Raw genomic sequence first — 14,761 nt, forward strand, 5'->3', positions numbered from 1 at the left:
AGTGCATAAAGTGGTTCACAAAAATCTTAAATTGTATGTGTACAAGGTCTAAATCGTTCAGACATTATAACCAGATGACTGCCAAAACAAGAACAATTTGTGATGGACATGCTGAACCATTTGGAAGCATCTGAAGCATATGTTACTATAGGTTATCTGTCTAGAGCTGACTGCAATCTATTTATAAAGCATCTTCCGTGATTATTCTGTAAATTGGATACATACATTTGTTCTCATACATCTTTGATTGTTTTAGGTTAAAAACAGCACTCTCTTTATAAAGTTGGTCTACAAGTTACTTGTGGTGTTTCTTTACAAACACTGCTCCTTCCCTTCTTGCTAGCAGCAGTTGATGTCTAAAAGTTAAATTTCCTTCTTGGGAATACAGAACAGTGGGAAGTGCGAGATGGAATAACAAACAAACATATTATTTCTGGAATTGTGTTTGTTTTTCTGATGAGGATGCATTTCATGTTTGTGGCTCGGTTAACTACCATGATGTCCAGATCTGAGGATCAGAAAATCCTTATGTCATACACGAGTACACTTGGAACGGTCCAAAGATTAACATGTAGCGTGGTTAATGTGCAATAGAGTGATTGGCCCATTTTTCTTTCTTGAAAGCAATGTGAGTAGATATGTTTACCCAGACATGTTGGTGAATTATGCCATTCCCCAGCCACAGGATATGCAAGACACTGTCACCTATCACGAAGATGGAGCTCCCCCTTATTGGGGTGTAGAAGTTCGTGAAACCTTCCCCACTGGCAGAGATGGCCCAATTCCATGGCTGCCGTGTTCACCTGATACTATACCATTAGATTTCTTTCTTTGGAGTTACGTGAAAGATATTGAGTGCAAAACAGTAGTTCCTAATATTGTGACATTGCAGCAGTGGATCAGAGATGCCATTGACACAATCACAACAGAATGATTGTAGAATGTGTGGCAAGAGATTGTACACCAGCTTGATATTTTGCGTGTTATGAGGGGTGCACATGTTGAAGTAATTTACATGTTGAAGAGTATTATCTGTATTAAATATTTATGTAAGGTCTGAAACTTAATGAGTAGCATAATAAGTGGTATAACACATTTCATTTGCTGTATCCAGTAAAGAGTTACATTGTCTTGTTATTGGGGTAAACATTTATGGACACCCAGTACTTTATTAAGACAAAAATTGGTGATGCAAATGTTAGTGTAATAAACTGAAACAATTTGGACCTTTTAAATTTGTATTTTTGAAACGTTTTACAATAATATTTCATTAACTTTCCCAGCAAGTCAACAGTGGTAACCTACGTAAAGTGCATTCTTTTTGCAAGTAAACAGTTCCCATTGACACATTTTTAAGAATAAAATTTTGGAGAGAATTTATAATTTTAAAAGTATGTTGTGCCTCTAGAAATATTTGAAAACAATGACTTACCTGAACTTAAGAAAAATCATAATGGATGTACTTGAAATATCTTATGAGATTTTAGTGAAACTTTCTTGCACAATTTTTCAAAACAACCAACTTTTCCTTTACCGTTGTCTACAGCCAAGGTCTTTACATATAAAAGTGGTCATACTAGCCTAGGTTTTGGTATTATTTGTTCCTCCCTAGGGGAGGAAAGAGCAATACATTAGGGAAGGTTAAAAAGAAAGGGAAGGTCACTCAGACCCTAGGATGAGGAGGACCCACACTCTCATCCTTGGGTCTGAGTCACCTCAACTGAATTTTCCTTTGACATTATTTATTTTGAACCACACCTGGCCACTAGTTCATTATATTTCAAGGCAGTTCAAGCTCAAATACTTGTCTCTGATAATACTCAATGTGATACAAATTTGACACTGCACAGCATTTAGAAAATTAAGAACTAAGAAACATTCACAGAAATGCACATAGCATTATTTCAGTACTTAAATACTACTTCGGGGGAGGAAACAGGGTGGTTACTCCAACTTGGAAAAAAAAATTCCCCGAGAATTCCAGATGTGATAAGGAAAATGGTGTCTAGAGTCAAGAAGCTTAACAGTGAGCACGGGGTGCGTTGTGGTGGTGGTGGTGGGAGGGAAGGGGGGGGGGGGGGGGATCAGAATAACACAATAATGACTTCTTTCCTCTCAACTGAGTAATATACCATCCATAATCACTAGCTTAACTGAAGTTTGTAAACATCAATAATTTATATGAAACAATATTCATATAATTAACACACTTTAAGACAGTAAGTATTTTAAAATTTGTGATTTATAAAACTCAACAAAATTCAGTTTCAATGCTATGTTAAAAATGCAAAATTCCTTGAGATTTTACTAAATTCCTGAAATTCCCTGAGAATTCCAGGTTTTCTGGAAGAATTGCCACTCTGGGAATTTCTTTACAAAAATTATTTCTCATCACTTTGTTATTTGTCTTCACACTGACAGTCCACCTTGTTGCCTATTATACACTGTTGTAATGTTTGTCGAAACTACAGACAGCATTTTGTAACGACAGATATTAGCCAGTTAAACACAATAACCTGGTCCATTTGGGGGTTGTGCGTTTATACCACGTCTTCGCAGTCGACAGTAGTGTTCTTCAATTCGTGTAGCTGCTTCATCTATATCTGTAACATTCATTGGTGACCACAACCTTTCAGCCACTGCTGAAGCACGCGGCCATACTCTTGATTCCACATTGCTTTCATCTACAAACTGTGAAGAGGAAAAAATAAGTAAGATCATGATAGTGAGTACATACACAACTTTCTCTTTCACTAGTTGCTCCTTACTCAGAAACTACTAGTATATAACAGAGCTGTAATACAATAAGATATTGCTGTTTTTTAATAAATGTATTTTTCACTGTAATACATATTTCTCTGTAAATGTGTAGCATGTCACCACGTATAAAAATTTTAGAACTTATCCCATATTTGCTATTACTTGTTATAACTTATTGTTCATTATGTACTACTGCTAGTTATTTTAAAAATTTATTTATTTTAGAAATGTTAAACAACCTTTAGCATATTTCATTACACAGCAGCGTTGGACACTTCCAGCTGTTTGAAAAGTTTTATACTTCCTAAATTTCCTTCTTGAGAATACAAAACAGTGGCAAGTCCAGGATGGAATAACAACAATATTTAAAGGATAGATAGCTACTCATCACACAGAAAAGCCATTCATTCGCAGACAGGCATAATGAAAAAGGCTGCTAAATATTTTAAGCTTCCAGACACTGTCTCTGAGAGATGGGGAGCTGGAAACAGTGACCATGTGTGTGTGTGTGAATTCTGCTTGTGTGAACATGTGTGCATTTTCTATTTCGGAAGCAGGACTTTTTTGTTAGAAAACTTACAAAGTTTAGCAGTCTTTTTCACTGTGCCTGTCGGCACCTCAACATCTCTGCTTGTGGAGATACTTTTTCTTAGTCCTGATACTGTGTACATTGTAGCTCTGAGAACAGAGTAGTGTGCAGGGCATAGCTGTTCATATTTTCACTTGTTTGTACAGTTATTATTGTTAAGTATAAATATCATGAAAGTACATCTAGCTTTGCTTTGTATTCTGTGTTGAGCTTTGTATTTCATCAGAGAAGTTATTGCTATTACTTTTAAAGCATAACCTTCTTCCAAGCATAAACTAACAATTATCTACGCATAAAAATCCATATGCTTACAGAAAAATGAACAACACAGTATTTTATTAACCGTGTCTCTGAATGTCAGAATTAGAGAAAATAATGACTTCATTCATGTAGTCATAAGGACACAGACCAAGTTCAGAAAATACTAAACTTTTCATTATTTGTGTAACTGTTGACTACAGCACATGCAAAAATTTAACTAATCTCAGCTGTAGAACTATTTTACTTAAAAAGTGGCCACAGTTAGTAAACTTTTTATCAATTCATTTGTATTTATGCTGAAAATATCATGAAAAATGGTTCAGAATTGAAACAATCTGTCACTATCTGTAGTTATTTATGAAGTCATCCAGAAAGTTGTAGGGATGTTCTAACAAAACAGATGAACAGATGGCTAATTGCTGATGAATTTAATGCCCATAACTGTTATGAACAGTTGTTGATAAACAGTTACTGATACAAAGGGTTGTCAGAAACACTGTTCAAACATTGTGGTTGGTGAAAGTAATGAATGATCAAAAGCAAAATCAACTGACTACTGCACAGATATTTTTATAGTCATGAAGAATAAGGAAACAATTACCTGGACTATACTTTTACAGGTGATAGAGTTCTGCAACTTACCACACACTTAGTAATAAATGACATCAGTGCAAAAATGTCCCACAAACTCACCAACAAAGAAGACAATGAGAAATATCACCTAGAACAAATTTATTTACTGTGTAGCAATGGCCATATACACAGTGTACATGACACATGCAGACGGTTGCAGCTGTTACTGTAGGAAGTTTTGGATAATCCATAACTTGGTCTACATTTCACACCAAGTGAATCATTTATTTCCATAGATGGAGAAATCAGTAAAACACCTCTATTAAGATGGAACAAAACAGCTCTTGCCTACATGCAGTTTCAAGTACTGCCAGTAGACACAAATGGAAGTACAAAAAACAATCATAACTCTTAGAACTTTTAGTTCCTGCCTCAGAAAGGAAAGAGGAACAGGTTGCAGAAGGCTAGAAAGAAGTGAGATCCCTCCGAACACTGGATAAGAGATTGGATTGGACTGATTTGGGGGAAGAGAACAAACAGCGAGATCATCGGTCTCATTAGATTAGAGAAGGATGGGGAAGGAAGTCAGCTGCGCCCTGTCAAAGGAACCATCCCAGCATTTGCCTGAAGTGATTTAGGGGAATCATGGAAAACCTAAATCAAGATGGTCAGACATGGGATTGATCTGTTGTCCTCCCTGATGAGAGACACCCACCTGTTGTGAGCAAAAGGGGTTTTGTCTTCTTTCCTTTGGTTGACGCAACTGTTCATAATAAAATACATGCAAAACTGCATAAGCACTCATCACTGTCATTCACATGATACTGCTGTAAAACAGCTGAAATAATTAAAACTGAACAAAGCTCCAGGCCCTGATGGAATCCCTGTCAGATTTTATACTGAATTTGTGGCTGAGTTAGCCCCTCTCCTAATCATAAATTATCGTAGATCGCTCAAACCAAAAACTGTGCTCAGTTCTTGTAAAAATGCACAGGATACACCTGATACCAGAAGGGTAGTAGAAGTGACCCATAAAACTACCATCCAGTATCCATGACATTGATTTGTTGCAGAATCTTAGAACATATTCTGACCTCAAACATAATGAAGTACCTCGAACAGAATGACCTCCTCCAATGCCAGCCAGCACAGATTTTGAAAATATTAATCATGTGAAACACAACTCGCACTTTTCTCACATGACTTACTGAAAGCTTTGGATGAAGGCAACTAGGTAGATGCAGTGTTTTTTCATTTCCGAAAAGCATTTGACTCAGTACCACACCTACGCTTATTGTCAAAATATGGGGTATCAAGTGAAATTTGTGACTGGATTGAGGACTTTTTGGTAGGGAGGACACAGCATGTTATCTTGAATAGTGTGTCATTGTCAGATGTAGAAGGAATATCAGATGTGCCCCAGGGATTTGCGTTGGCACCCTTGCTGTTCATGTTGCATATTAACGACCTTGCAGACAATATTGATAGTAAAATCAGGCATTTTGCAGATGATGAAATTATCTATACTGAAGTACAATCTGAGATAAGCTGCATAAATATTCAGTCAGATCTTGATAAGATTTCAATGTGGTGCAGAGAATCTGTAACTTCCTCTAAATGGTTCAGAAATGTAAAATTTTGCACTTGACAAAATGAAAAAAACATAGTATCCTATGACTATAATATCAATGAGACACTGTTGGACCCTGCCAACTCATACAAATACCTGGGTGTAACACTTTGTTATAATATGAAATGGAATGATCACAAAGGTTCAGTTGTGGATAAAGCAGTTGGTAGACTTCAGTTTATTGGTAGAATACTGGGGAAGTGAAATCACTCCACAAAAGAGATTTCTTACAAATCACTCACGCAACTGGTTCTAGAATATTGCTCATGGGCATGGACCCATACAAGATGGGACTTACAGGGGATATTGAATATATACAAAGAAGGCCAGCATGAATGGTCACAGGGTTGTTTAATCCTGGGAGAGTGTCACAGAGATACTGAAGGGACTGAACTGGCAGGCTCTTGAAGACAGACGTAAACTATCATGAGAAAATCTATTAACAAAGTTTCAAGACCAGGCTTTAAATAATTGCTCTAGGGATATACTACAACTCCCTACGTATCACTCACATAGGGATCATGAGAATAAGATTAAAATAATTACTGCATGCACAGAGGCATTCAAACAGTCATTCTTCCTGCACTCCATGTGTGAATGGAATAGGAAGAAACCCTAATAACTAGTATACTGGAATGTACCATCTGGCATACACCTCACAATGGTTTGCAGAGTATGCATGTAGATGTATATGCAGATGAACTTGAGACACTACACAGTGGAAAACAGCAAGGTGAAATCATCGATTTATTCTTGTACCACTCCCAATATTAATATAACTTTTTCATTTAAATGATCATGTTTTATAAAGAACATATATGAGGCAGTTAAACACATAGTTAATTTAATATTCAGGCCTTGTTTCACAAGAAATAATAGTTCATGATATAGTTGATCAATCACTAACAATAATACTGTAGTTAAATTATGAGGAAATAATTTGCTTAAACAAATTTTCACAATTTAAGGTACTTTACAAACACATGGAAATGTATTTTGCATTGAGTTAATAGATGGTGATGACTGAGGTGTTATTCCTCAGTATAAAGCCCTTATGTTCCTCTCCTCAGGAAACATCTTACTTTTTTCCAGAAACTTACTACTTCAAAAATTATACGTAATTGTACTCTTCGTTTTCCAGAACCTATGATTCTTAAGTAAAGGTTATTTCTGAAATTCAGTCACATAGTTTTATGTCATTTTTCTGATCTCAGAAGTGGCCACATTCATTAGGAAAGTTTGTTCATATATCAATTATTCGATCTGGAGTATTACACATTTGCAGCCAATTTTGATAGTCTTTGTGAATCCCTGCAGAAATATAAATAATATTCACGACATAGTTCCTACAGCTTGGTCAATCTTTATGACATCCTACTAATAGTTAAACAGAACTGCTTCTTGGTCCACTGAAATTTCATGTTTACTAAATTTGCTATCTTCCCTGTTATAAAGAAAAATATAACAATGAAATTTAATTATTAATCCCACACACTTCTGTACGCACACACATCAAAAAAAAATTTTGCATCACCTGGTTACCAGAACTCCTGAAGACAGACATTGACTGTGGATATTATATCACAGATGGAGTCCCTTTGATTGTTCAATGACATCACTAAACCTACTCAAAGATGTAAACAACCATGCATGAGCAGTGCCTATTAGACGGAGGAGGTCCGACAGCTGATCAGTTCCAGTCATTCCACCTGGAAGGAGGTACACGGAATGTGTTGTCTGTTGTAGTTCAACCATGCCTAGATGGTCAATACCACAGTTTGGTCATGTCCATATTGTTACTTTGTGCCAGGAAGGGCTGTCAACAAGGGTAGTGTCTAGGCATCTTGGAATGAACCAAAGCAATATTGTTCAGACATGGAGGAAATACAAAGAGACAGAAACTGTCGACGACATGCCTTGCTCAGGCTGCCCAAGGGCTACTATTGCAGTGGATGACCACCACCTATGGATTACGGCTCAGAGGAACCCTGATAGCATCGCCACCAAGTTGTATAATGCTTTTCGTGCAGCCACAGAACGTCGTGTTACGACTCAAACTGTGCGCAATAGGCTGCATGATATGCAGTTTCTCTCCCAATGTCCACGGCGAGGTCCATCTTTGCAACCGTGAAACTATGCAGCATGGTACAGATGGGCCGAACAACATGCCAAATGGACCGCTTAGGATTTGCGTCACATTCTCTCCATGGATAAGTGTCGAATATTCCTTCAACCAGACAATCATCAGAGATGTGTTTGGAGGCAACCTGGTCAGGCAGAATGCCTTAGACATACTGTCCAGTGAGCGCAACAAGGTGGAGGTTCCCTGCTGTTTTTGGGGTGGCATTATGTGGGGCTGACGTATGCCACTGGTGGTTGTGGAAGGTGCCATAGCAGCTGTATGATACGTGAAAGCCATCCTCCAACATAGTGCAACCATATCAGAAGCATATTGGCATGGCAATCCTCTTCATGGACGACAATTCACGCCCCCATCGTGCACATCTTGTGAACGACTTCCTTCAAGATAACGACATTGCTCAACTACAGTGGCCAGCAGGTATTCCAGATGTGAACCCTATCGAACATGCCTGGGACAGACTGAAAAGGGCTGTTTATGGATGACATGACTGACCAACTGCTCTGAGGGATCTATGCTGAATCGCTATTGAGGAGTGGGACAATCTAGACCAACAGTGCCTTGATGAACTTATGGATAGTATGCCATGGTGAATACAGGCATGCATCAACGCAAGATGACGTGCTACTGGGTATTAGAGGAACAGACGTGTACAGCAATTTGGACCCCAACCTCTGAAGGTCTTGCTGTATGGTGGTGCAACATGCAATTTGTGATTTTTATAAGCAATAAAAAGGGCAGAAATGATGTTTATGTTGATCTATATTCCAATTTTCTGTACAGGTTCCAGAACTCTTGGAACCGAAGTGATTCAAAACTTATTTTGATGTGTGTTTATGTACAGGACAATGCTTCCTTCAGTATGTGGCAATTGTTCATAATGTAAACATCATGTCATCAGTTGCATGTTAAAATCAGTGAGTTTGGGTTAAGTAATCAACTGGTTCACATTTTACAGCCACTCCCAACTGAAAAATGAATTGTAGGTCAGCTAAATGATTCCAGCTAAATGTATTATTATGTTATGTTCACACTGTTATTAATTAACAATTTGCAAATTGTTCATATGAACATTTGCTATATAACCTAATGTCATAGTGAAATTGTTCGGTAATTGTGTAATGTAGGTGCTGAGCTGCGATATGTGAACTACATAAATTCATAAGTAAAAGCTTATCATTGTAATAAATGTGGAAATATTTCAAGTGTTATGGTGCTGTGTTCATCATTTAACAATCATGTTACCAAACAAGAATAATTACATGAAAATTGACATTAAGAAGAGCAACTACCAAGTATGGTAAAAAACACATCAGTAAGCAGCTGGGGAAGTAAGGGGGAAACATGTCACTATTTTCCGACAATCACACACAGCGAATACTGTAATATTGAAATTTTTAGTTCCGCCAAGAAATTTTCTTCAATGGCTCAGACAAAAAATTGACTGCATGTAAATATATGAATGGAAGTCCTGGTCCAAGCACATGCTTAATGTGCCAGGAAGTTTCAATGGACATCTTAGTTTTGAAAAATTTCCTGCACTTCATGTAACAGTTTCATTCAACATCATTCATCATCAATTATTTACCAAAATGTGAAAAAACAATATATGGATGATATGTTTTACATTGTGGATGTGAAACTGGCAGAACAATAGCAGTAGTGGTAATAGTAACAATAATAATATGCTTTAGTGAAGACAGTTGTGTGTTCACTCAAGCACACAACAGCAACACTTTAATATTTTCCTTACATAAATAGGAAGTCAATTAGAAAATGATGGGCTTGACTAAATGTGAAAGAGTTTTCCTGAAGTCAGAGTTACAGCTTACTTACTTCTGACCACATTGCAGCCTCCCCACCAATCACCAAATCATACTGGGAGACATTGTCTACTGAGAAATCCAGTGGCTCACAGTTGTAAAATTTATGCCAGTCTCCACCAAAATATCTGAAGCGGTCCAGATAGTAGCACTGTGACAGCAATGTGTAGTGACCAGCAGCAGTTACCTAAAAAAAGTTCTTAACAGTTAAATAAAAAGACTACATAATGTGAGTCATCAGAATTATTCAATTTTATGTCATCCTCTGCTTTAAATTCATATACTAGTTTTTTAAAAAAAAGGAGAGAGTGAGAGTTTGGGGGGTGGGGGGTGGGGGGTGGGGAGAGAGAGAGAGAGAGAGAGAGAGAGAGAGAGAGAAAGAGAGAGAGAGAGAGAGAGAGAGAGAAATTTATTTTGTCATGATAAATGTCTTATGGATAAAGTGTTTTCAAGATGACCTAAATAAATTAGTATGACTGGAAGATGAAACAGAGAAAGATATAAGATATTGTTAAGGTAAATTTGTGTGTAAATGTTTGTGAATTTTGCATAAGCATGAAGCTACTGAAATACATGAAGTGAGGAAAGTAATGCACCTACAGTGAACGAAGTAGTCCTGATATTGATCTCAGAAGACAAGTAACGTAGCTAAGAGTCATAGAAGTAATTACTACATGTTCAAATTCTTTTAGGTAAAAGATATTTTAGCATCTTTGCAACTAAAAAACTGTTAGCACAGTCACTCTTACACACACACTGAGGTGACAGAAGTCATGAGATAACAATATGCACATATACAGATGGCAGTTGTATCGCGTATGCAAGGTAGAAAAGGGCAGTGGATTGGTAGAGCTGTCATTCATAGTCAGTTGATTCAAGTGAAAAGGTTTCCAAGGTGATTATGGCCACATGATGGGAATTCACAGACTTTGAACACAGAATGGTAGTTAGAGCTAGACGAATGGGGCATTCCATTTCAGAAATTGTTAGGAAATTCAACATTCTGACATCCACAGTCTGAAGAGTGTGCTGAGAACATCAAATTTCAGGCATTGCTGTGCACCACAGACAACACAGTTACCGATGGCCTTCACTTAATGACCAAGACCAGCAGCATTTGCGTAGAGTTGTCAGTGCTAACAGACAAGCAATACTGCAGGAAATAACCACAGAATTCAATGTGAGCATGCAACTGACATATCTGTTATGACAGTGAGGCAAAATTTGGCTTTAATTGGCTATGTCAGCAGTTGACCGACGCAATTGCCTTTGCTAACAGCATGACATTGCTGGACTTGTGACCATACAGATTCATCCCTAGATGTCTGGAAACCCATGGCTTGGTCATATGAGTTCTGATTTCATTTGGGAAGAGCTGATGATATGGTTTGAGTGTGGCACACACCCTGTGAAGCCATGGATGCAAGTTGTCAACAAGGCACTGTGCAACCTGGTGATGGCTTCGTAATGGTGTGGGCTGTGCTTGCATGGAATGGACTGGGTCCTCTGGATTAACTGAACTGACCATTGGCTGTAAATAGTTATGTTGAGCTACTTGGAGACCACTTGCAGCCATTCATGGACTGAGAGTGAGTGCAGTCCCATACTCCGAGGAGCGTAGGGACGATGCGGGAGACCCGCACCGCCGTACTAGGCAAGGTCCTAGTGGAGGTGGTTTGCCATTGCCTTCCTCCAACCATAATGGGGATGAATGATGATGAGGCAGATGACACAACAACACCCAGTCATCTTGAGGCAGGAAAAATCCCTGACCTCACCGAGAATCGAACCCGGGACCCCGTGCGAGGGAAGCAAGAACGCTACCGCAAGACCACGAGCTGCAGACCATTCATGGACTACATGTCCCCAAACAATGAGGGAATTTTTATTGATGATAATCCACTATGTCACTGGGCCACAATTGTTGTGGTTGGTTGTAGAACATTCTAGACAATTTGAATGATGATTAGAGCTTTGAGATTGCCCAGCATGAATCTCATCGAACATTTATAGGACATAATCAACATGTCAGTTTGTGCACAAAAGCCTGCACCAGCAGCAGTTTCACAATTATGGTCAGCTACAGAGGCAACGTGACTCAGTATTTCTGCAGGTGACTTCCAAAAACTCATTTAGTCCATGCCACGTTGAGTTGCACTATGCTGGGCAAAAGGAGGTCAAATGTGATATTAGGAGGTGTCCCATGGCTTTTGTGACCTCAGTGTAAGTATAATTCACTAAAAATACATTGACACCCAGTGTCAACTAATCTTAAGCACTAGTAATGAAAATTTAACATTAGATTGCAATGTTTACTAACTATGTCTATTCAATAATTACACAAATTACTGTGTGTATTGAATTTAATTTAGCAGTAATTTAAGTTTCTCTTAGATTTCTGTAACAAATGTAAAAAGTAATGCATTCTCAGTCTGTGGTGCAGCTTCCAGATTATACAAATGTTAGCTTCTCCTGAATCACTTTCTTAAATTTAACTATTTGACTAAAACAGCTAACATTCATTAATTGGGTGAATACTACATTTTCCAGAATACATATCGTTGTTGTTTTCGTTGTTGTTGTTGTTGTCTTCAGTATGTAGACTAGTCTGATGCACCACTCCATGCTACTCTATCCTGTGCAAGCCTCTCCATCTCCATGTAACTACTGCAACCTACATCCTTTTGACTCTGCTTACTGTATTCATCTCTTTGTCTCCTTGTACAGTGTTTTCCTCCCCACACTTCCCTCCAGTACCAAATTGGTGATCATTTGATGTCTCAGAATGTGACCTACCAACCAATCCCTTCTTCTTGTCAGGACATGCCACAAATTTATTTTCTCCTGTATTCTGTTCAGTACCTCCTCATTAGTTACTTGATCTACCCATTCTTCATTAGCACCACATTACAAAAGCTTCTGTTCTCTTCTTCTCTAAACTGTTTATCGTCAATGTTTCCCTTCCATACATGGCTACACTCCATGAAAATACTTTCAGAAAAGGCTTCCAGACACTTAAATCTATACTCTATGTTAACAAATTTCTCTTCTTTAGAAATGCTTTTCTCACCATTGCCAGACTACATTTTATATCCTCTCTACTTCGACCATCATCAGTTATTTCACTCCCAAATAGCAAAACTCATCTCATTTCCTAATCTAATTTCCTCACCATCACCTGATTTAATATGACTACATTCCATTATCCTCATTTTGCTTTTGTTGATGTCCATCTTATATCTCCTTTCAAGATGCTGTCCATTCTGTTCCACTGCTCTTTGAAGTCCTTTGCTGTGTCTGACAGAATTACAATGTCATTGGCAAACCTCAAAAGTTTTATTTTTCTGCCTGAACTTTAATTCCTACTCACAATGTTTCTTATTTTTGCTTTACTGCTTGCCCAATATACAGATTGAATAACATCAGGGATAGGATACAGCCCTGTCTCACTCCCTTCTTAACCACAGCTTTCCTTTCACGCCCCTTGACTTTTATAATTACCATGTGGTTTCTGTACATATTCTAAACAGCCATTCACTTCTTGTATTTTACCCCCGCCACCTTTAGAATCTGAAAGAGTGTTCCATTCAACATCGTCAAAATCTTTCTGGAAGTCTACAAATGCTATAAATGTAAGTTTGCCTTTCCTTATCTTATCTTCTATAAGAAGTCTTAGTGACAGTATTGTCTCACATGTTCCCACATTTCTCCAGAATACAAACTGATCTCCAAGGTTGGCTTCTACAAGTTTTTCCATTCTTCTGTAAGGAATTCACATTAGTATTTTCAAGCCTGAGGATATTTCACCTGTCTGACACATCTTGCTCACCAGATGGGAGAGTTTTTCGCGGCAAGCTTTCCCAAGGCTGTTAGTATTTCTATCAGAATGCTGTCTACTCCCAGGTCCTTGTTTCAACATAGGTCTTTCAGTGCTCTGTCAAATTCTTCACACAGTATCATATTTCCCATCTCATCTTCACCTACATCCACTTCCATTTCAGTAATACTGCCCTCAAGTGCATGTCCCTTGCGTAGACACTCTATATACTCCTTCCACCTTTCTGCTTTCCCTTCTTTGCTTAGGACTGGTGTTGCATCTGAGCTCTTAATATTCATACAGATGGTTCTCTTTTCTCCAAAGGTCTCTCTAATTTTCCTGTAGGCAGCATCTACCTTTCCCCTAGTGATATATGCTTCTAAATTCTCAAATTTGTCCTCTAGCCATTACTGCTTAGCCATTTTGCACTTCCTGTCAATCTCATTTTTTATACATCTGTATTCCCTTTTGCCTGTTTCATTTACTGCATTTTTATATTTCTTCCTTTCATCAATTAAATCCAATATCTATTGTGTTACCCAATGATTTCTACCAGCCCTTGTTTTTTTACCTACTTGATCCTCAACTGCTTCACTCCTTAATTTATCCATGTATTCCACAAACTATTCCAAGGAAGTGAAATAAGTTAAGGCATAAGTTATGAAAGATCATACTTTCATTATTTTATTATGGTTTGTGGATCCTTCAGGGAAGTGGAATGAGTGAAACTATACATTGCCTCAAAATGTGCAAGGTATACACAGTAAACTGTGTGAACTGGAAGTCATTTTAAATGGTAATCACAGGGAAGTTTCTGTGTTGTCTATTAATGAGTACTGACTGTGAGACACACAGGTTTCTGCAGCTGCTTCACTACCGTATTTACTCGAATCTAAGCCGCACCTGAAAAATAAGACTCAAAATCAAGGAAAAAAAATTTTCCCGAATCTAAGCCACACCTGAAATTTGAGACTCAAAATTCAAGAAGAGAGAAAAGTTTTAGGCCGCACCTCCAAATCAAAACAAAGTTGGTCCATTGTAACATGAGACACAATTAGTCGAATGAATGATGATACAGCTACAGTAGTTTGGTTCGACTCGTAAGCTTAGCAGTTAAGCTTTGCCAGGTATAGTTACAGTAGTTAGGTTCAAGTTGTAAGCTTAGAAC

General features: G+C 37.9%; 1 protein-coding gene across 1 annotated transcript in view; it reads right to left on the minus strand.

The window, feature by feature from the left end:
* Positions 1-2,141: 2,141 nt before the first annotated feature.
* Positions 2,142-14,761, minus strand: part of LOC126088235 (beta-hexosaminidase subunit beta-like) — a 161,810-nt gene continuing 149,190 nt past the window's right edge. The window contains exons 8-9 of the mRNA XM_049906364.1: positions 9,790-9,963; positions 2,142-2,691 (exon numbers count right to left, since the gene is read on the minus strand). Of these exons, the coding sequence (XP_049762321.1) occupies positions 2,503-2,691; positions 9,790-9,963 (363 nt within the window). The 3' untranslated portion in view covers positions 2,142-2,502. The remainder of the gene's footprint in view (positions 2,692-9,789; positions 9,964-14,761) is intronic.

Source organism: Schistocerca cancellata, chromosome 6, assembly GCF_023864275.1.
Source record: "Schistocerca cancellata isolate TAMUIC-IGC-003103 chromosome 6, iqSchCanc2.1, whole genome shotgun sequence".
Classification (NCBI taxonomy): Eukaryota; Metazoa; Arthropoda; class Insecta; order Orthoptera; family Acrididae; genus Schistocerca; species Schistocerca cancellata.